At 40.4% G+C, this 23,093-nt stretch overlaps 1 protein-coding gene across 4 annotated transcripts in view; it reads left to right on the top strand.

Moving 5' to 3' along the window:
- LDB3 (LIM domain binding 3) overlaps nt 1-23,093 on the top strand; it is a 94,856-nt gene that overhangs the window by 31,011 nt on the left and 40,752 nt on the right. For all 4 annotated transcript variants that reach the window (XM_080402848.1, XM_080402847.1, XM_080402850.1 and 1 more), the window contains exon 3: nt 9,639-9,790. In XM_080402848.1, coding sequence (XP_080258974.1) covers nt 9,639-9,790 — 152 coding nt within the window. The remainder of the gene's footprint in view (nt 1-9,638; nt 9,791-23,093) is intronic.

Here is a 23,093-nt window from a genome sequence, read left to right as displayed (position 1 = left end):
AAAGGGGAGCTGATGAAGCAGTACTCTGTGAGGAAAGACTCTCAGTCCAGGTCAGCTTTGTGTATTGCACACCCAGCTGATCTGACTTCTTTGTGACCAGAAATTAAACAAACCTGTGAGCCCTAGGTTAGTGTAGGAGCCACTCTGTCGGGGTTTACTTGGCCTCCTGTTTCATCACAAGCTTGATGGTCTGGTAGGGGAGAGAAGTCAAATAGGTAAACTGTTGTGGCCAGCAAATCTACCCATGTTGCATTAGTGATTGAACAAAAATGACTGTATCTTTCTCAATAAATGATACTTTTTTCCATCTTACTCATTTGCTTATTTTTTTATTATTACTTTAAGTCTGAAATAGCCTTTAGCTGAAGACAGTACCAGTATGTTAAAACATTTCATTTCTATTATTTTATTTTGTCTGTAAACAAGAAGCCATTCTAAAGTCACGTAAAAATGGTTATTGTAGAGTTATGGAAAATACTCTAGTATATGGAAAAAAGACAAAAACCCCACATTCTGAAAACTTTTCAGCTTAATATTGCTATGTGCCCTGAAGCCACTGTGAGATGCATGGGCAGGTACTCAGCTACATTAATGCCAAAGAGGATTATAAAGCTGATGGATGTAAAATTAACTTAGAGGGATGTTTTTACCTTAGAGAAAACCATATATGCCACTGGCTTGTGCTTTGTTAAATAAAGTCTAGGGGGTTTTATTACACTCTGCAAGCTTTAAGTAGGAAATTTTTGAAGACTGCTGTATGCACTACTTTAATGGGTTAAAACAGCCAAAAACAGCCTTGGCATCATCACACTATAAATAAAGTTCAGTTCTTGTCCTCAGCAATAGCCATGTCCCTCCTCAGTCAAGATAAAGCAGCAGTAAAACAAGATGCTTACTTTTTTAAAATTCAGATTGTGTTGCTTTTAATTATTATTTTCTCAGTCTTCACGGTCTTCAACATAACAAGTTTTCCCTTTTAGATTTGAGATTATACCATTATGTTCAAATTATTTCCTGTTAAACAAATGTGGTTCCTGTGGCTTCACAGGGGAAGTGGCATCTCTGTGTAATTGAAAAGCCAGGAAAGCAAAGCTTAAGCTATTACATTTTAACAGTGAGAGAAACATCCTCAGTCTCTACAACATGCCTTGCTTCCTGAAACATCCAGCAGCTTACATACCTGTTAAATGTGTCAAGATTGTATTTTATTTGATACACCTTTAAATTTCCAAGGATCCTGGTGGCAGGACGTCATGTTATGCACTAAACATGATACAGCATACTACAGAAGAAATTTGCATTGCACTTTCTCAGGGGAACTTTGCTTCTGTTTTTTCTTATTCACTTGGATCTTGAAAGGAATTTTTCACTGGCTGAAGTCTGAAGCCAGTGCTTTTGTTTATTCTCTCAGAGCATGAATGCATACTATAGGTACAAAACAGTTATTCTCATGAATAAGGAGAGCATTCAATGAGTCATTGATGCTATATGGTGGATGGTTGATGCTGGGCCATCCAATTGCAACAGGTTCACATTGGGCAATATGGCCTCTTAAACCCTGAGATGCAAAAGTAATGGCATGATACCGAGCGCAGTGCCTGCAAATTTAGTTCTGATTCAACATCTGTCACTGTAAACATGGGCTATATTTCATCTTCTGTCATACAGATGCCTTTCTGTGTGTACTGCACTATTCTAGCATCTGTCGGCAAAGCATGGAGTTGAATACTATGTACTTCTGGTTTACAGACAGGACTGCTATTTGCTCTGTCAAACTGGCAGCTCGTGTTTTAGTGATCAGAGGAAGAATTACTCCCCTGGTATTCTGGTGGCCAGAAAAAAAAAAAAAACAGCTCAATAAACAAATTCACATTTAAAGAACAGTAAATGTAAGCCTGCGTCAATGTAATAAGTACTCTAATTTACAAACACACAGGAGCAGAAAAGCCACTTATACATCGGTCAGATCTGTGCTGGAACCTCAGGACTTACTCAAAGTCAAAGCTATTTTAAGTTGCTTAATATCAGAGTGGCTGTAGGCCACTAACCACCAAACTAAAACTCAGTATTGTCTCAAATGCCCTTTTAGTCAGGCCTTATTGTTGCTGAACCAATCAAAACCCTTTCGAAGTTAGAAAACATTATGTTCTTAGTTACATACGATGAAATGTATTAAGTAGAATGAAGTTGAAAAAAAAGAAAATCTTACCGTAGTGGCCAATAGAAAAAGACATAAACCCCTCAGTTTATTGCTAATGCTTGTAGGGGGAGGCAAGACAAATGGTGTTTGTATGAGGAGGTCAAAAAACTGCGCAAAATGTAGAATTCAAGAAGCCAATAGCTGTGAAAATATGAAAGGCCATATTGATAACTGGGATCTGTCTACTTGAAACACAAAGAAATATGCCTTACAGTGAGTTAAAATTTGAAAAAGAGAAGTAGGGAAGAGGAAGGGGAATGTTTGATGAAACTTGGCAGTTCTGATCCTGCAAGCACTTAGAAGCCAAGTGTAACTGGCAGGGAGTTCTGTGGAAGCCGACTGAACTGCTCACACACACAGGGCTGCCACAATACTAAGGATCAGTACCTCGGTTATATTCTCAGTTTTGATTTGTATAAAGTTGTTAAACTTTTTGATACCAAAGAAAAACTTACTCACTTGCTCCTTAAAAACTGTCGTAACGAAACAATCAACACTTATTATTATATGACTCATCTCTCTGCTTCCGTCTCATTTGTGCAAGTTAGATAGCACACTCTTATCTTGGCTGATGCTAACTGAGAATGGACTGAATAGATCTAACAGCTATATTTAGATGAAGACTGGGGGAAGGAAGATTACTATTAATCATACCATATAAGATTTGCAGAGCTGCAGTCTTCTAGCTATGCCAACACATCCTATTGAAAACACACATACACATTTTTACTGTCATCTGTATAGTTGGTGTACATAGAGGACACATGCTTCTAATGGGCTAAGCTGCAAACTCCAAAATATTTCCATTTAAAAAAAAAAAAAAAGACAGTTTTTTCCATCAGATAAGGTGGAGTTGAGGCAGGAAACAGAATGACTTTCCTTCTAACCACGGGCAGGAGCATTTACACTTACTTTCCAAAAATCCCCCAAAGCCTTACCTAGGGCAATCCCCTAAGCATTGCCTATATGCTTTCTTTCATTTCCCAGCTGGAAGTCTTTTACATTTGGTTTACTTCCATCACCTGGGTTATTTAGCTTGGCAAGAAGGGCCAGCTGTCTGTCTCCTTCCTTGGAAAGCCTATATATTGTGTGTGAACAGCAGCCTTGTAAGATTATTAAGTAAAAGGAAAGTTTCTGGTGTTAACTGTGGTGGTATCATTCTAATGTGGTCTGGCATACCTGAGATCGGGATAAATCAGATAACGCAAGTGCTAATAGTCCTTCTGCTCTTGCAGTGCAGATCTCAGCACACAGTGTCCTGAATTGTGCGTGCTTGACAGGCAATCCCACAAAATCTCTGTGCTGCTGTGGCGTCGTGGCTCCTGGTACCCAAGAGAGGTAGACTAAAGCTATTTTGGGTGTTCTCACGTGTATTGTAATCTCCCTTCCTAACTACAGATGAAGCATAGCCTGAGAGGCCACTTCAGAGTGTCTCTGCAGCTTGCCAGCTCAGCTCTGTTTAATATAAATGGAAGCTCTTCAAGGTGTCAGTGGCATATTTTGCAAATGCCACCAGTGTTCTTATAAGGCAGGTTCTGTTGCCTCATTTAAAACAAAAAATCAGAAAGGAAAAAAAAAAAGAAAAGCCTGTAAACTGAAAACAATGAGACATATTTTTCAGGAAAATGGCAGCTGCAAAGAGGGAATTTTCTTTAGGTTTGGATAGTCATGTGCAAGGACTTTCATTTCCAGTTTTCTATAGTTGTCTGGTTTTATATGTAATTGGTCTTGTTCAGCTCCCCCATCTGACACTGAGAGGTATAAAAGCCACCATCAAAGAGGGCAGGGTGTTTGCTCTGTGGTGTAGGTTAGCTAGGCTGTTTCTTTCTTTGTTCCTGTTTTACGCCTTCTGGCAATGTGTCAACTGAAATGGTGAATTTCTGCCTGATCACTTATCCCAGTGGGTTTTATTCCTTTGCTGTTTTTTTCTTGTGCAGAATTGTCTTCTATTTTCTAAGAAAACCCATGATTTTCCCTTTGGAGCTGTTACACATTTGTTGTGGGGACAGGGATGGAAAGTGACTCATTTAGGAAACAATAATATAAATTTCCTCAATTAACTTGCTCACAATGGGAGAGGAACTGAAGTCTCTAGTCCAGAGATAACTACTTAGATTCATGTGGGTATTTGCCAGTTTGGTGTAACTGTTCTGCAGTGAGATTCCAAGGCATGTCTCTCCTCCTTTCAGTAGGTCATGCTCCTCTATGTAAAACAGGGAAATTTCGCTGCCCCTCCCAGGCACTGGAAAGCTGGTGAAAGTTAGTACAAAGCATCTATACAAAACCCCACTTGCCAAAATGTAACAGGAGATTTAAATGCCGTTTTCGCCACGAAGGAAACATACTTTCTAGTGATCCAAGGATCTGTCTGCCTTTTCTTGTAAGAGTGTATTATAGCCTCTGGTAGCTGACAGCTTATGTCCTGTCTCTGGTTTCTAGCCTTTCTGACTATGGAAAGCAACATTCTCTGTTACCATTTTCTTCTATTCCAGAGATCCTGAAGAGGAGAGGGTGTTCTTTCCAAGTGCTTTAGTATATTTCTAGTGCTAGTGAATACTTGATTCTTAAATGAAAAGTGGAAAGTTTAACTTGTTGATTTTGGGGTTGGGGTCAGGCATAGCTCGAGTCCTGGAAAAACAAGGGGCCCTGGCTAATGCTGCAGGCTACCATACTAACACCTTCTCAGTTGTGTAGGTCCCCCCCATGTATTTTTGCCTGCCTTGTAAATTAGGAGCTCATTGGGGCAGGAAAGCTGTGTCCATCCGTCTGTTTATGCAAGCATTCTCATTAGTATTTTAACACTCAAGCACTCAAATGCTGCCTGGTCCCTCTCTCTTCCCCCTTTGGAGTGTAGCTGAGGGGGCTTGGATGGAAACACGTGCTGGTCTCAAGGTGGTGTAGCAGCTGCACTTTGTACGCTGCCTCCCAGAGCTCCTGCTAAATAGTATTTACTTGGAACCCGGTGCAGACTTATTTTTTAGAGCACAGCTGTCACTGTTGTACTATATATTCACCCAGTACACAGATCTGCTCACAACAGAGCGTAGTAAGAATTCTCTGTAGTGCACTGAAAGCAACATGTGATACTTCCAGCCTGCCCACTTGCTTTAAGCTGGGGATATTGGAAGTCAGATGTCTGCCCTGTAGGAAAATTGTGAGGGCTGAAAACTCACATCTCTGAAGCAGCATGTGTTCCTCTGCTTTCCTGAGAGAGGTGAAATATGCTTGGCTTTTCAAGATGAAGTCTGTGCTTGGGCTTGAGATGCTAAAGAACTACTATCAAAATTAGATATGTCAGTGGTACCCTGTCTTGGATTGTGTGAATCAATTGACAGAAATAGCTATAGCTTGAATCTCTGGTGAACATCTCACTGTAGCCATAAGTAAAGGCATTTGCAATACCTAGAATCTGAAAGTTATGTTGTAATCCAGACCAAGTGAGTTAGGACCATTACAGAGGTTTTCTGAAACAGTTCTGTCTAGGTCTTTCCCAGAGATCTTTTAAGAAAAAAAAAACATTGGTGGTTAAATCAAAAAATACATATTTGGCCTCGACAGTACTATATTCCTCTAATTTTGTTACTTCTGTAAACAGGACAGGCTGAGATGAGGGCAAACTAGAACTTACTATGTAGACAGATCTGGATTAGCAGTCTAATTCCAAGAGTTAACTAACATTCACCCTTAATTGAAAAAAAGAATAAACCCCCTTTTTAAATAAAAAAATAGATGAAATAAAAAAAATAGATTAATAGAAAAAAGATTTCACAAAAATACGGTGAGATCTTCTCTGTGATTGTATTTAGTAAATTTTTAGTAGATCAGAAATGAATTCTCAAAGGAAAGTACAATAAACACTTTGCATTCCATTCCTTTCTGCTGGATCTTCAAAAATGGGAACAAGATAGTCTTGACTGTGCCTTGACACTTCAGATCTGGCTGCCCTGTATCTCCATCTGTATGCTGGTATTTTGTCCCCAACAATTACTGGCTGTTTTCAATGTCTGCTGTAAATGCATGCTGTGGGTTCGCTTGAAAGTCTCACAGAGAAGCTTGTTAGCTTCTAACTAAAATAGGTATAATGTTGTACTTTGATGTGAATATTTTATACATCCAGACTTTAATAATGCTCTCTATATGAAGCTGTACAGAACCAAATAATCTATATTGTATGCTTTTAGCCAGTAGGAGGACTGGGGAAAGAATTCTTTCCTGATGCTTAGTATGGTTCTGAATTACAGATGCAATGAACGAGATTAATCTTTTCTATTTGTGAGTCTTACTGTCCATGAAGCTAGGATAAGCTGATCTTTAGAGGTGAAGTGACATCAGCGGAGCGCTGGCCCCTGAAACGGGAATTGGAAAGGTAGAGCTGCATGAAGGAATCCAGCCCATATTTTGTTATTGTTACACTTAGCTGAAGAGATGCCCACAAACCCCTTTAATTTACTTTTCAAATAAAGGAACGTTGGCTGGTAAGCCATGATTCAGACTGTTTTCTTATCTTTCACAGTGTGGTTCTCCTGCAGCAATTTGACTCAGAAAGGGAGTTTAAATGGCCATAGTTAGAAATTCATATAAATGACAAATTTGAAGTTACCCAGGAATTTTTTTGTTTGGGTGTTTTTTTTTTTTGATAGATTCTTCTGACAAATATATCTTTTTCTTAGGCAGTCTCTTCTAAAAGTGTTAGGAGAAAAATATCCCACTAGAGTGAGTGAAATCAGGTCACTAGTCATAACCATCCCCTCCCTCTAAATTTGACTCTAATTCTCAGACAGTTGTAGTTAACTGCGCTATCTTTATTTTGAGATATCACATGTAAATTTGGGGCTGCAAAAAGCAGAAATCAGAGAAGCTGGGAGGGAAGTCAGTATGTTACAGCTATATTAAAATAGTCTCAGTTTTAGACTTCTTTATCCTTTCTGTGGAAGCTGAGCTTCTCTGGGCCTGTTTTGTTTGAAGCATCACTGGGGAGTGGAAGGAGAGATCTATGTGTTAAGTAAGAATTCCCAAATTAGGGCAAACATTTGACTTTCAGTAACTGGGTTGATGTTCAAAAACTAGTCTGTTCTTTATGAGAAAAAGGGGGAGTTCCCAGCATTTAGAACTATCAGCATCACACAGTTAACATTTTGTGGCAAGAACTTGAATGTTTAATGAGGAGGTAAAAAGTGGTGTCTTAGAAAAGTGATGTGTGAAGATTATTTATTAAAAAAATCATTATCAAGTAGGCTCAAGCCTTGGTGTCTACCTGACTGGCAAACGGTTTATGTAATGGAGGAAAAAGATAAACTAAGAAAGACTGAAGTGTCCTGCTTGATGAATTCAAGTCATACTGATTTATCTGTTCACGTTTTGCCTTTTCCTGACCTCCTCTTTTATTGCGGATTCTGTTTTTTGATGTATTTGGGGAACTGAGCAGGGAAGGGCCTTTCAGTAACTATTTAGGTACATGTGTCTATGCAAATAATCTGTATTCTTTGTAGGCTTCTGGATTCTGTTAATTTCTCACAATGCACATTTCGCAAAATGCGTAGAAGCCAATGTTTGTATAACAGGTTAGGAGAACTGTTTGCAGTACGCATCTTTGCAGTATTAATGTATTAAACTGCAGAATAAAACTCCATGTCACTGAAACTACTACAAAGTATTTCCTCCACCACTCAATTCCTCAACACCAGAAAAATACATAAGGGAATGGCGCTGTTATTATCAGCCAGCTTACTTTGCATGAGAACTTTGTATCTTCACTCAGAAAACACAGAGAGAGCTCTTCTAGCTTTTATCTCTAATGAAAAGGTATAGAAAGCTGTCTCTTGCAGTCAGATCAGTTCTGGGATGTTTTTTACAGTGCCTAATTCCAAAGTCATCTCTATTTTTGTAGTGTCAAGAGTATGCAGGGTGCTGTGTTCTAGCACTTTGATACTATAGCTTGTGTTCTAGGAAATTGACAACGCCCATTTGTCAGACTATACTGTCAATTAGACTGCCAGCCTCAATACTGAGCACTTTTAATAGGGTGTTAAGAAAGGGTTTGGTGGTTTTTTTTTTCCTTTTTTTCTTCTTTGTCTTTGCCGGTGGAAGAGTACAAACAAGCAGACTAGGGAATTGCTTTGGAAGAACTTTTTTGAGTATGTACATATTTTTAAGTGTGTTGAGGTCATATTAGGGAAGGCAGGTTAAGGAATTTCACTTCACACGTGATGAGAAAAAGTGTTTGGTGTTTGGATTTGTGTTTTGGTTTCCTTGGGAATTCAGCTTCACCATTTAAGCCTGGCTGAATTCACAGGGAAATTTTGGCTTATAACCAGACACATTTTTCTTTTGTGTTCACTGTGCTGAAGGAACAGAGCCTGACTGCAACCTTTGTTGTAGTATTTTAGATTATCCTTGGGTTTTCTTAGAAGTGAGGAAGGTAAGGAAGTGGACAGCTAAAAATAAGAGCAAAGACCTATAGCTTATGTCCATATCTTTTAAGTACCGACTGCTGAAAGCAGATGAGAACTCTGATGTGCTCACTAAAATTTGCCTGACTGATGGTATGCGAAGGCTTTTCAGTTCTAGTTGGAGCACCTCAATGGAGGCAAGTTTCATAAGCAGCTGTACTGTATCAATGTAATCCAGATGCAAGCTGAGAGGGCTGTGTAAAACTGAGGTCAGGATACCATCCTATCAGAGAAGATGCAGTCCACAAGGCATCTGGAGCTAACAAAATGTGATGCCACAGGGAACGAGCAGAATTTATGAACTGTTGCCTCAGTAGTTGGGTTTGTAGTTGAAACACTGTGCCTTCTTATTTCTAAAAGTATCTGTCTTTGGAGCATCAGGTCTAACAGGTGGTTGAGGTCATTTCGGGTATGTAGTGATCTGATTTGGTAAGGGAGCTGTAGTTGTATGTGAGTAAGGTTAAGTAGAATGATTTTCTATAAAGCTAACTGTAAAAGAAGCAAAGCATGTGTAAGGCCCCTCACACACATTCGTTTTCTGTCCATTCAATATAATGAAAGAATTTGGGAAAAAATGGCTTTTATGAGGAAAAATACAATAAAACCATAGATAGTGGTTCATTAGCTTTCCACTTCTGAGTAATATCCCTATATGCTACTCCAATATAAATAGTGATAATTATCCCCTTGAGGAGGAGATAATATTGGTAAAAGAACAACTACATTGAGCTTAACCTCTCAAAATTGTAGTAATAACAAGTAGATGTTGTCCTGGACCTTTGCAGAAATGCAAATTAACTTTCAGTTTGTTTAATTTCCATACATTTTGTTGTTCCACCCATACAATAATAGATACAGCTAGTGTTGTATCTATTACTGTATTTATTGCTGTATCTGTTCCTCATTATAATTCTGGGCAAGTTCTCTATAAGTGCTTTGTACACAGAATGACTGATCCTGATATGACTTTTTTTTATTTTCCCACACAGATTACCCCTGGCAGCAAGGCAGCGCAGTCACAGATGAACCAAGGGGACCTTGTGGTAGCCATTGATGGAGTCAACACTGACAGCATGACCCACTTAGAGGCCCAGAACAAGATCAAGTCAGCCAGCCACAACTTGAGCCTCACTCTTCAGAAGTATGTTGATATAAGTTAAAAGTCTTTGCATTCCCAAGGGTGTCCTATGAAACTTGTGACTAAGGGATATAAGTGTTTTATCTCTGTCTCTTAGATTTATTTGAAGTGTTCATGGCACAGATATGAGATAGAAAGCCAAAATCTGCTCTGATTCTTGTAGAAATCAGCATCTATTCTTATACAAGTCAGTATGGTTGCTATGTTGGGTGTATCTGTGTTGAATTTAGCCTATTGAATACAGGTGTAGTCCCATACCCGTTCAAGCTCCTATTAAAAAAATAACTCCAACAGTGATGTTTCTGTTGCTTATTCCCATGTGGACAACACACAGTTTTGTCTGGTTAATTTATGAACAACAGTTATAGAAAAGACTATGGTAACAAGCGTTATAAACGCACAAAGAAGAACTTGTCTTCTTTTGAATAAGAATTGAATAAGAAAACGAATAAGAAAAGAAGGGTGAATAATCACAGCAGGCTGAGAATTTGTGTTAATGGTCTGGTGCCTGTGAGCTTGAAAGTGGCCTCTCTGCATCTGACAGAATAAGAAAGGTGTAGCCTGAGTGCAGGAATGGAAGTCAGTGGAACATGGAGAGGGCAGACTTTCTTGTAGAGATGTGATAAAAGCTGTCGTGCCATTGAGAAGGCAGAATCTCTTCACGTAACAGTTTTTTTAACTTTTCCTGGTTAATGTTGCTTCCAAGGAAACTTGTTCTCAAGTCAGATAACTGCATGGACATTATCTATAATAGTTGCATTAATATTTAAAGCTCCATAATTATATTAAGCAAAGTAACTGCTCTTTTCATGGCATTGTGGAGAAGATAGTTTTTACATGGGCTAGGCAAAGACTGGTACAGAAAGTAAGTTGTAATGTGGAAGTGCAATATCTGTGAATATACCAGAAAATCCCATACATGGATGTGCAGTAGAGCTAAGCAGTATCAGGAACAGACTAATACCTAAGGGAAAAAGAGCTTTAGCTGAGGTTTCCAAGATGGAGCAGGGTGCTCTAAAGCAAAATGTGTGGCTGAATTTCCCATATGGCTTTGTAAGTCTCAAGTTTGTCTTTAAGTGGGTGTTCTAGATAATGTGTAAAGTTAAGTACACAAAGTAGAAAGATGCTAAAAAAATTGCAACATATTTGTTAGCTTCTGTGAACACTGCGTAGACGTATATTTCCTGGGAATTTATAACATATATTTCCTGGAAAAGATTTTAAATTAAAGCTCTTCAGATTTTCAGATGTTCCAGATTTTCTCAAAGAAAAATATTTGACATTTGTCTCAAAGGTTGTTGTCTAACTGTTTCAGTGAATGCAAGGGAGATGCATGGAATAATTTCTGCCACCTCCTGTGATGTACATGTGTGCCTCTAGTGTTCTTAGGCAAGATTTTCAGCCAAAAATAAAGACACCAGGAGCCTAATCCTAAATCTCCTAGGACTTGGTTACCAGGAAAATTACTGTGCTAAGAGATAATTTTTACATTTTTAGACACAGCCTGCAGCAATGAAACTGGAGTGGAGTATCCTACTACTATGGAAAAACAAAGCTAGTTTCCATAAAGATCGTAGAGATGGGTACACTCAGTTATCTAATTGGTATAAAAGTTTGGCAACATTGGAAATCCTTTCAAATGGAAAAGGAATATATGTACATTAGGAAATAGACTGTTGTGATGGGAAAACTTAACCCCTAAATTTTTATGGTCTTAGACATTTATGTGGAGTGGTCACATGGCTCTGCAGAGTAAATTTCAAGGTCATGGAATGCCTTACTACACAATCTGTGCCTTGGTTTCACTGTTGCAGTAGCGGAAGTAGAAGTGAACTTGCTTGTTTACTCTATAAGTCCATGGAAGAAGCAGTGGAATGTGAAATCTAGACATAAACTCTCAGAGACAGAAAGCTTTTCATTTTTCTAATGGCTCTTGGCTCTCAAGAGCGATGGCCTTTCCTTTTATCGATCCTGGCCATGAAGGTTTCATGAGCATTGTTTATAACCTGACAGTTCAGACAGTGTTTGCTGCTACTCACTTTTATTATCACGCTTAAGTTCCCTGTGGGGTAGTTTTTTTTCAGGGTGGGGAACTGGTTATTTTTTTATTTGGCTGTCAAGACAAGCTGAACATGGTGTCAGCACTTGTGCAGGACATCAGATTGCAAGACATCAAACATAGCAGAAGGGAAGCATTAAGAATGCCCATTTGTACTTGCCTACCTGAGCAACGAGAAGTCTGCACTTCTCTGGCTATATAAACTTAGTTTCTCTCCAAGTACCATCAATCTGCACTGTTCAGGGTACGCTAACATAGCTCTTCAATGAGTGCTTGGTGTGTAGTGCTGGCCTGAGTGGAATTCTCCATGTTTTAGTCATGTAGATATCCCATTATGGGTTCAGGAATTTGTGGATGTCAAGTTTTCTTCTGACAGGTTCCTTCCCTAAACTCCCTGTTAAATTTAGTCTTATGACCTCACCTATGCTGTTTTTTCACATGAAACCACAAAATGAAGATGGAGGGCCTGCCAGCTATGCCAGAGGTTTGATTGGGCAGCCAGAACTTGTCTTGTTACTGGCTTGAGTGAAACGCTGCATTCTCTGACTGCTCATTTTCAGTGTCTGGTTGCCTAGCTCTCCGGAGCGCACAGCATGCCTCCCTGTGCTGCTTTTGGGAAGTTAAAGGATGCACACAGGCAAATGGCAGGGAGTTGAAATACTCCCAGACCATTCCCGGAGAAAGACCTGTGATCTAGTTGTGTGGAAAGGTATGGGACTCTCCAGACCAGCTCTGTTTCCTTCAGTTTAGAAGAAGAAATGTATCTAGGAAGTGAATTTGCTTCTGCTGAAGAAAAAGAGAGCAGCAGCGAGGGGAGAAGGAAAGAAATTTCTTTGCGCTGTGCACTATTAGCCAGTAGAACGCCAAGAGGCATGATAGTGTGCAGGCTGATGTTCTAAAACATTAGATACTTCATAGGTGGAGCTTGTTCCTTAGAAACCTACATTACTCCAGATGTACTGAGCGGGGTCGGTGCTAGTTCTGCGGGACCATGCTATGCAAGGCTGTGATCATACTCTATAATGACTGGGGTTGTGGTGGAAAAAGACATTGCTTTGCTTCTAATCTTTTTGTGACCTCCTGGAGTTTAGTTCTTAATCATTTTTCAGTATCAGTTTCTGGTCAGTTACTTGAGCTACACAGCTGCCCCTATGCGTTTTAGTTCTGGGCCAGTCAAAGTTCATTTTTGGCTGGCTGGCTGTCCCACAGATAGATAATAGGCCATAAACTTATTGTCCTACAGCATTCAGTTCGCAGGTGAAAAATGAAACGTATGCAAAATCTATTTTTATTTCATAAAAATGGCTTTCTTTTTAAATTCACAGTAAATGGAATGCATGAGAGTGCAGTATTATTTGTCAACATGTTTTACTGGAGCATCCACAACATTCATTTGATCTTAACTCGAGGAATCTGATCAGCCTCCTTGGAAAGGATTCACCAAATGTACTGGCTTAGTTCTGGAAAGTGCTGTAATATGAGTGCGCCTCATTCTGCTGGCACAAACATTCCTGTGACACTCTAAGACTCCTGCCTTGGTGTCACCCTGTGCTGCTGGAGAGGAGCAGGGGAGATGCAGACTTTGTGTTGTGTGTTGACACAACACCCGCCTCCCACTGCATGCCAACGATCATAGAATAGTTTGGGTTGGAAAAGACCTTTGAGATCATCAGGTCCAACCATAACCCAGCGCTGCCAAGCCCACCACTAAACCATGTCCCCAAGCGCCACATCTACGCAGCTTTTCAAATACCTCCAGGGATGGCGAGTCCACCATTTCCCTGGGCAGCCTGATCTAAGGTCTCCTCTGAGCCCCCTCCTCTCCAGGCTGAGCCCCCCCAGCCGACCCCCATCCCACGGGTGCCCCAGCCCCTTCCCCAGCCCCTGCCCGGCTCTGGACACGCTCCAGCCCCTCTGCGTCCCTCTGGCCGTGCGGGGCCACAGCTGGACACAGCGTTCCAGGGGCGGCCTCGCCGGTGCCGAGCGCAGGGGGACGGTCCCTGCCCCGGGCCTGCTGGCCACGCTGTTTCGGGCACCAGCCCGGTGCCGCTGGCCTCCTGGGCCACCTGGGCACGCGGGGGGCTCCTGCCCAGCCGGCCGCCAGCCAGCCCCCCCAGGCCCTTCCCCGCCGGGCCCTTCCCAGCCGCTCTGCCCCAGGCCCGCAGCTGCCCGGGGCTGGGGTGACCCCGGCGCGGGGCCCGGCGCTGAGCCCTGGGGAACCTCGTACGAGCGGCCTCGGCCCCTCGGCCCGGCCTGCCCAGCCCCCCCTGCGGAGCCCCCCGCCCCCCAGCACATCGACACCCCCAGCTGGTGCCACCCGCACACTGGCTGGGGCAGCGCTCGGTCCCTCGCCCCGATGGTCCATGGCGACATGAACCATGGCCGGCCCCAGCGCTGAGCCCTGGGGACACCCCGTGTGCCCCCCGCCAGCGCCAGCGGGGTGATGCTGCCATTCACTTCCAGTCAGTCATAACTGACTGTCTTGTGCTGAAAAATCATGAACTAAATAATCCTTTTCTCTAGTGAAAGGGAAAAAGTGTCAGAGGCAAAGCTACGAGAGACTTATGGTAAATATTTAATAGCTTTTCTTTTTTGTGCAGCACCAAAAGATGGCTGATCCTGCAGTATTTATTTCAGGCCTACTATAAATAAAGCATGTGGTGACAGCAAACTGCAAGCAAGGGGAATTCAGTGGTTATTGTAAACTGCTTTCTTTTGTCTGAAACTGTGAATAGTAACCAATTCTGTGCATGTTTTACGTCTGCTGATGGGCGTGTTTTAAATCGGAACCAGATTTAGGCTGCATTTAATGCTCAGAAAAATTAGAAGAGGATATCTATCCCAGTTTAAGATACAAACAATATTGATGAAAGCATGGTCTGAAATAGTGGTAGTCAGACTATTCTGTAGAAACATTTCTTAAAAGCACTGTAGAGATGATTTCTAAAAACAAACCTAAAATGAAAATATGGATTTGGGATTCCCGCCCCCTTCTTCGAATGATTCCATTACATTCATCTGACTAATGATGTTTTCATTTGGCGACTGCTTACATACTAGAGGTAGAATCTGAGCCTATGTGAATATGAATATTTTTTTTAAGGAATACTAATGCTAGTGATAATTTGCTAGTGTTCATGCTCAGCACTGTGAATATATCTCCTGAAATCCATTCTTGGAGTGACTAAGTTTTCCCTGGTTATTCCTGCCTTTGACTGCAGTCTTAAAGCTATGGAAAATGAATGCTCAGTAGCAAATGACTGCTCCTTGGATGAGGCTGCAGCAACGCTTTTACACTCACAAGTCCCACCTGGGACATCAAGACTTCAGCAAGGATCTCTAAATTACTGGGTGCAGAAGCAAGATGTTTGTGAGTGTGTCAGACTGGATTAAGGATGGGAATACCCACGCTCTATCAGAACGCAGCATTTAACAACTCAGCCTTAAGTGTTGACAAAGATGTGCCGTTTGCATTTGATAATGTTTCACTAGAAATGATGGACTTCTCTGTTTTCAAGTACAAATATGCTCATGTTGCCATAGAAATATAGCTGGAAATTAGATGACACTTCAAAAAGATCAAATAAGAATCTTAAAAGAAAAATTTAAAAACGAAGCTCTGTCCTTTAATCTGTTCCCTTGAGTTCTACAGAAATTATGTTTAAATATGCCAGCATGATTCTCAGCAGGATTTAAAGGTTAAATTAAGAAAATACTGGCTAAATATCAGAAAGAAATAAATTCAGAGCTGGTGCAATGTTAGATATTCCATGTGGTGTTCACTGGTGTAATTATGATCTAGACTGGGCCAAGTACTAAGATCTGTGACCATGTGGACAGTCAGTGTTGGAGCTTCCCACGGTTCACTCAGTGAGCACCTTTGTCAGTAGGTAACTGTATGTACCTGTACTCAGGGGAGGTATTGCAAAGTTTACCTTTAGAAAGATAAGAACAGAGTAGTCACCTTTAGAAAGGTAAGAACAGAGTAGTCAAACAGCTGCTTACATGCTTTACTGAATCACAGAGTGTGTAAATTCAAAATTTTAAGCAGATTAGTAGAAAAAGGAGAGGAACACTAATGGTGTATGTGACATGGTACCATGTAGTTTATTTTGCCTAGACATGTGACTCTAGAACTTTTGAGAGCCCCCTGCCTCCAATAGCCAAGATTTCCTCCCTAAACTGATAATGATGCTGTGTTCTCAAAGCAGTAAAAAAGACATATCCTCCTGGTGGACTGAGGAAGCTACTTGTGAGCTGAGGGAGGTGGTCCTCCCTCACTCCTTGTGAAACAGAGGTGAATCCCCTTGCATGCCCAGTTGTCTCTGTATGCAGGTATGAGAGGCCAGTAGGATTGCATGTGATTCTGTGCAGCCTGCTCTAGGAGAACCTGCTTTAGCAGGGGCTTGGACTGCATGATCTCCAGAGGTCTCGTCCAGCCTTGACCATTCTGTGATTTGTTAATAGATGTAAGGCCAGCATTTGGACAGGGTTGTGAGTTTCTGTCTTTAAGTAGAAATGTTTAATGCTATTAAAATGAATGAGCAGCTTTTTCCGTGGAAAATGAAATAAAATATCAGTGTCGGTCACTGCAATAAACGTAAATATATTCCTTACATGAGCAGTTTGAGTGGACTGCAGTTTACACTCACTGCATAAAGTGTTCTTGTTAGTTTTAGGAAAGAACCTGGAAACTGTGGATATAGGCCAAGGCTTTAAAGGGCAGTGAAGTTTTCATTACAACAAGATTCTGCTTAGGGATTAGAACTGTTCTCAGAGCACACATCACTTTTCTTTCCCCCGAATACCAGCTTAGAGGTTAAAAATCATCATTTTGTTTGTCTGAGAAATATTCTCTGGATAAGCTACAGATAATCTCCATGTGAATCCTTTCACACCTTACTTCGCACCCACCATGGAAAGGTCAAGACAGGTATCACGGGCACATCTCGCCAAAGTCAACGGGCTGACACAACCTACTAAATACATGACAGTTGTACTCATTCTGATGAACAGTTCCTGGTTGCATGCTGCAATGAGCAAGTGTATACGTTACCCAAAATGTTTCGGTAGACAGGAAGGTCACAGTGTATTTGGGCTGGGACTGCTTCTTATTGATTAGCTTAAGCATGATCCTGTCACAATGTAAATTACATACTGGAAGCTAATTGGAATGGGTGATATAGTATTTTTTAGAAGAGGAATGAGGAATCATTCAATCAGATAAAATACTGAGGCTTCACTAGATCAATCTTGCAATGCGTTGTGTATGTAAGATTCATAGTTTCCTTTGGATCCTTTTTACTGGGGTGTTTCTTGCCCACCAGCCACTAGAAAAGCTGTCAGACCTCATTCTTTTTTTGACAAAACCTTAATCATTGGTGGCTCCATTGTCTCTTACAGCAAGAGCAGAAGTACCCCAAGGTCTGTTTTGCCTGGCTTTCAGGCATCTTCAGGGGGTGGCCAGCTCTTCGTGTCTGTGCTCCTCTCCCTGGCTGATGTCTGTTGCAGCATGGCAATACTGAGCACTGGCTACAGGCTGGCCCCGTGGTGTTTCTGCATTACTGTAATGACAACTTCAAACAGTACTTGAGGACTTCAAAAAGAAACAAAATCTTTTTCCAAGTCCTGGCTAATTTTCTTGACTTAGCAGACTTAAGATGTTAAGTTACCTTTCCAGTCAAAGTCTCTCAGTTACAGGCGTTAATGGAAAGCTCATTGAAGTGTTTTAGTTAGGAAACAGAAAAACTGAAGGCCTAAATGAGGTGGACTGTTGTTAAGATCTAATTATCCGTGTTCACTAATTTTTCTGTCCCATATATGATGCTTTAAAAACCATGTGGCACGCTGGAAGGTCCATATCCCAAGTAAGAGGAATTACAGGAAAATCAGCTAAGTAAATATGTTTCCTTAACAGCTTCAGGAAACTAAAGAAAGTATTTTGTGGTCAGGATGCTCAAAGTATCCTGAGTTAAACTTTTGCTTTTAGAAATTGGTGAGTGGCAAGGGGAAAAACAGACTTAATCTGCATAGTATTAGAAATCTGTTCGGATTTGGACGATACTTGAAGTCGCCTGTATGAACAGAAGGCAGTTACAAAGCTTTCTATTATTCTTTTGTGAATCATCATATCTCTGAATTTCAGCTGTGGTTCCCTGATTCTGGAGCTGGCTCTTTAGGGTGATGCTCTACAGCAGTCCCCAGTGCTGCTCTGAAATCCGTACTTGAGTGACTTTCACCCTTAAGGAAGCTGTTAAGAAGCCAGGAGTCGCAGGACTGCCGTGGAGCCTGATGATGCTTGAATGGGGGTCTCAGGTGCACTATTTGCACGGCAGGTGAAAATTGAACAGGGAAAATCACTATGGTTCCCTTCAGATATTTTTCAGCTGAAGAACTTATATGAATATTTGATACTTGATTCTTCAAAATTGTTATTTATTATGTTTCCTGGCAGAGTTCAGTCACAGCTCAAGACCAGGGGTACAGTAGGCTACGTATAAGCACTGAATCTTTATTCGGTGCCTCTTCTGCTCTTTACTAATAATAGCTAATTCTTTGCTCTACACTATTAGATCCTTCCATAACCCAAATTTATTTTCTGTTCTTCTCAAACTAACAAATTATTTTATTATTTGAACATTTTCCTTAGATTGCTTTTTAACATCTCTCAGTAATTATAAACAATCAGTATAATAATGAAATCATTAATAATAAATAGCTATGCTGAACTTGGCAATTTCAAGTGAGGCACTATATCTGAAGGTTATATACCATTAAGCTTTGATGCCTATCTGATGATTTTGATTGTATTTCAGCCTCTCACTTTTGATTCTGTAACACCATTCTCTGTAGCAAGGCAAGCCAAATTCTGCGTTTAACCAATTTTTTATTGAGGTGGCAAGAGTGGTTTCCTATTTATAATCAATACCTGTTTATATATTTCTGAGTGTTTGAGGTACTGTGGTTTTGCCCACACTGTGCTGAAAGTACCACTTCTATTCATATTAATGTTTCTGCTGTTATTTTAAATCAAGCTTTGAGAGGAACATCTGACACTTTTATCTGATCAGTAACAGCCATGGAAAACATGTAAATGAAAAGTAGAAAGTAAAAAGAGCCCATACCCTCACCCTCCCTCTAATAGTATTTGGTTTCAGCTTCGTTAAAATGCATTTTACTCATGAATCCTATGCTATTGAAATTGAGTTACTGCTGATAATTAGAAAGGCTTTGCAAAACTCCTCTAATGAAATCTAAAGTCAAATGTGAATTTGGATGGTGTCAACATTAAAAATTCAGGTAAGTAGCATTGTGATTATAATGTATGAATGAATGGTCTCAAGCAAAACTCATAAAAATCAGCTTGAAACAAAGAAACTTAGCTGTATGAGAGATTTGAATGATAATACAGTGACGTCAACAAGGGTTTGCAGGCTGCAGTAGGTCACTGTATAACTGAGCGACCTATTTGGTAATTCAGCATTAAAGCAAGCTCTTTTTCAGATTCTTATGATCTACTTATATTTACTTTGAAACAAAGGTATGGCTTTGATATAAATTAATGTCTTTTTTTTTTTTTTTAACATTGCTGATAGCAATATACCTTTACATACAAAGTCAATCCATGCCAGTGTAAGCAAGTTCTATAACTGGATGAAATTTCCTGGGGATGCACGCACATTTCTTTATGGGTTACCTGAGTTTTCAGTAGTGATAAGGAGGGGTGAAACATTTGGAAATGGTTTAAAAATAGTGCAAAGACAGGAAGAAGAGGTCAGCAAGAAAAATAACCTGCCTGAAAAAAAGGTGTCCATGCTCCATGGAGCTTAAGTGTAGAGCTTGCTACGTGCATTGGGTGAGTGCCAGGCACGTGCTCAGCATCCATACTTCATACTCTTTGGAGAGACACACAGAGCAGAGCTGCAGGGACACTGGCAGAGCCTTCCCCCTTGCCCCTAGGAGCTGCTGGAATGGAGGAATTTGAGGGCTGGTAACAAGTCAACTAAGGAGATGGAGGCATTGGTAGCTGGTTGCTCCGTTCAGGAGGGAGCACGCTGGAGGGCAGCATGTGGGGCAGTTCAAGAAAGAAGGATTTTACATAGCAGGAGGGAGGGGAAGAGCTAAGAAGATGCAACAGGAACTGTGCAGATGCCACAGAAGTAGAAAGGGTCAAAGAGAGACCAGGAGAGTAGAATTTGCTTCTCCAATATTTTTTAATACATACTCCTTTTCAAAAACCTCAGCTTTATGCATACTGTTTCCAGTTCCCTTCCTTTCCATCCTTTCACAAAAAAACTCCAAGGCTTCTTCCCTTTTCTTTTCCCTTTCTATCCCATAATGTTTGCGGCTGCCTCTGACTTAGATCTCTTCTGAGGGTAAATGGGTGTTACGTACTTCCAAAAAAATTGTTTCATAGATTATTTTTGGTTTTGATAGCAGCTTCCCTTTAGGTTGGTGCCATTTATGCATAGGAGGTTTTTGTCTGAATACTGCTGTGGGTATGAACACTAGGTCTGGAAAGCATAATTGCCTGTCTTGCAATCTGAGCGCAGCACAATGCAGGGAAATAATTAACAAATCAGTCATCCAGCCAAATGCTAATATTTGCATTTGCCATTGATATATAGAAAGCAAAACTGCTGATGGAAATACTTTTCAATTTTACTGCAAGCACACATGATATCCTGAGACAGGGAAAGTAGGTCTTATTCTGTCCCCAGAGTCATCGCGGTTACATTTGAAGTACTGTGAAATGTTCAGGGTTTTGTCTTTGTGATTCTCGTTGGAGTCACTAAGACTGTTTGCTGGTGTCCCAGACGAGACTCAAGATCTTCTGTGCAAGATTTACAAACAAGAAGCAGCTTCTGTTTGGCTGCTTGATTCACTGTTTAGCTGAAGATTTAACTGACACGTTACTGATCTTAGCACTTATTAAATGGACACCTCAAATGGCTAACCCTGAGTAATATTTATTCTGCCCCTCTTATGTCTCCCCACCGTGGCCAAATTGTCAGGAATATTATTGCATTAAAGCAGATGTGTATCAGAAGCCCAGTTCTACATGCTCTTTTGTTTTGTGTCCTACTGCGTGCTTACCTGCTTCACTCCAGAATGACTCCGTTTCAATTAGGTGATAAGTAAAGTATGTAAAATGTTTTCTAAGCATTTCTAACCCTAATCCAATCTGGTTTATTACCTTTCCATGCACTTGACCAGTTTTCATTTTCTAGCGGTTGAAATATTAAGATGCAATTATTAAGATGCTCAACAAGGTATAAATAAGTGCTCATGTGTAATAAAATGAAAGCAAAAGTTTACTGTAAGAAAAGAAATGCTGATTTTTACCTGTCCTGAGAGGTAGAAAAGATAGACGCTGACTGAGGAAGATACGAAATATAAAAAAGCCACATGAAGCTGAAAAAGAGCTATTATCTCTTAGATCATGTCACCTCTCTGCACGTACAGTGTTGTGCTCCCCTGAGGACACAGGTTAAACTGGTAGTGATCACAGACAGAACTATTTCGCAGCCCCTTCTTAGGCAGGCAACTCCTCTTAATGCAGTTGACTCCTAATGAACCTTTGCTTTGAGTGCAAAGATAGCAGGATTGAAGTCAAGTGCTCTTCAATGAAAGATATATTTAGGTCGGTTGGAACAAGTAGAAATTTTGACAGCCATATCAGCAGTGCTATCAAAATTGAACTGCTTCGTAAAACTACATCCATCTTGGTTTTGAACTTCATTAAGAAAGAGAACCAGTATTGTGGTGCAGGGTGGGGGTGGGGTGGTGTATCTGTGGAAAGGAGAAGAATTTTAAAAATACCAGAATGATGTATTTTATCATCATTAGAACTGTTCTGAAATTTCATTGTGAAATTAGGTTTTTGTTTCCATTTTCAATTGTGAAAATACAGAAGAAAACGTCTAAAAGTTCAGATCAAGTTAATTACTTCAAATAAACAACCTTGGCAGAACATTTCAACATCAGCCTAAATTTACCACAGTCATTTGTGAAATTTGGACTTTCATCCTTCTCATAGCCCTACTAAGCAGGTACGCTCTCTGAATGTTTGGACTAAAATAATTTTGCAATCAATGGATTAAAATGTAAACCTGGGAATACATGTTTATAACAGGACCATCATCACTTGAAAAGCAAATTTGTGTTGCTGCAGGATTTGATTCATCTAGCAAAAGAGGGAGGGGAAAAAAACGTCCTGAACTTGCAGATGGTTTTCCTGGAAGAGTAATGGCTCTTATGTAAATAATCGCTTTATTCTGCAAGTGCATACACTTCCATTCCACAAATGGACTTCACCTCTTCTGCCCTTTTCTCTGGTGCAAGTCTCTGCTAAATCTAGCAAGCCTCATCATTCTGTTTCTAAATATCAAAGCTATAAACTTTCAGGGCAGAGTTATGTAGGAACTTCATTGTTTTAAAGTAACATCTTGGAACCTTAGAAGTCAGTGTGAAATAAAAATCTTAGTTGGATAGCGCTGTGAAAAACAAATGTTTCTTATCAATAATGTGGAATAAATACAGCTTTTTAGCATCATCTTCTGTGGCCGGGTAGTGAGTGAGGAAAAATAGACATAAAATAAACAACAGAAATTGTGGAGTAGCCTGGTAAATAAATTTATTTGCTTGCACACAAACATTTTCCAGTTACGCATCAAATGTGCAGTATGTGGTTGCTTGCTATACCTCTGTACGTGACAAACAATCTTTACGGAGATGAGCAGCTTTGGCACTAAAATTCATGGTCAGTGAGCAGAGCAGAGGGGACACATAGTGTCTATTCTGCCCAACTGTGGTCTTGAGTATGCCCAGGTCTCCCCACATAACTTCACAGAAATAACTGGGTGTACCCAGAAATGGCACCGATGGAAGGAAGATCGGAATCTCCCCCATAATCTTTGTCTGTTTGGAAACTGTCACAGTCAATTTTCAGCAATTTTGTGTTCTGGGCTGCAGCTGATCTTCTTTTTTTTTTTTTTTCTTTCTCACTGTCTTTCACCGTACTTGTGTGTCTCTCATGAATATGATCTATCGTTTCTCTTTGGAAGCTAAAATGGTTGGCGGGAGGGTATGGCACTCACTGCTGAGGGAACATCAGTTAGTAACTCGCCTGAGGAAAGTCTGTTCTAAGCAATTAGCTCTTGTTCTTAGAACCTGAAGGTATATATTTCTTCGATAATTATGTCTTAGGGAGTATATTGTGATATGTTCCAACTGTGAGTATCAGCG

Source organism: Falco punctatus, assembly GCF_963210335.1.
Source record: "Falco punctatus genome assembly, chromosome: 9".
In the NCBI taxonomy this organism is placed as follows: Eukaryota; Metazoa; Chordata; class Aves; order Falconiformes; family Falconidae; genus Falco; species Falco punctatus.
This window is presented reverse-complemented; position numbering and strand designations above follow the sequence as displayed.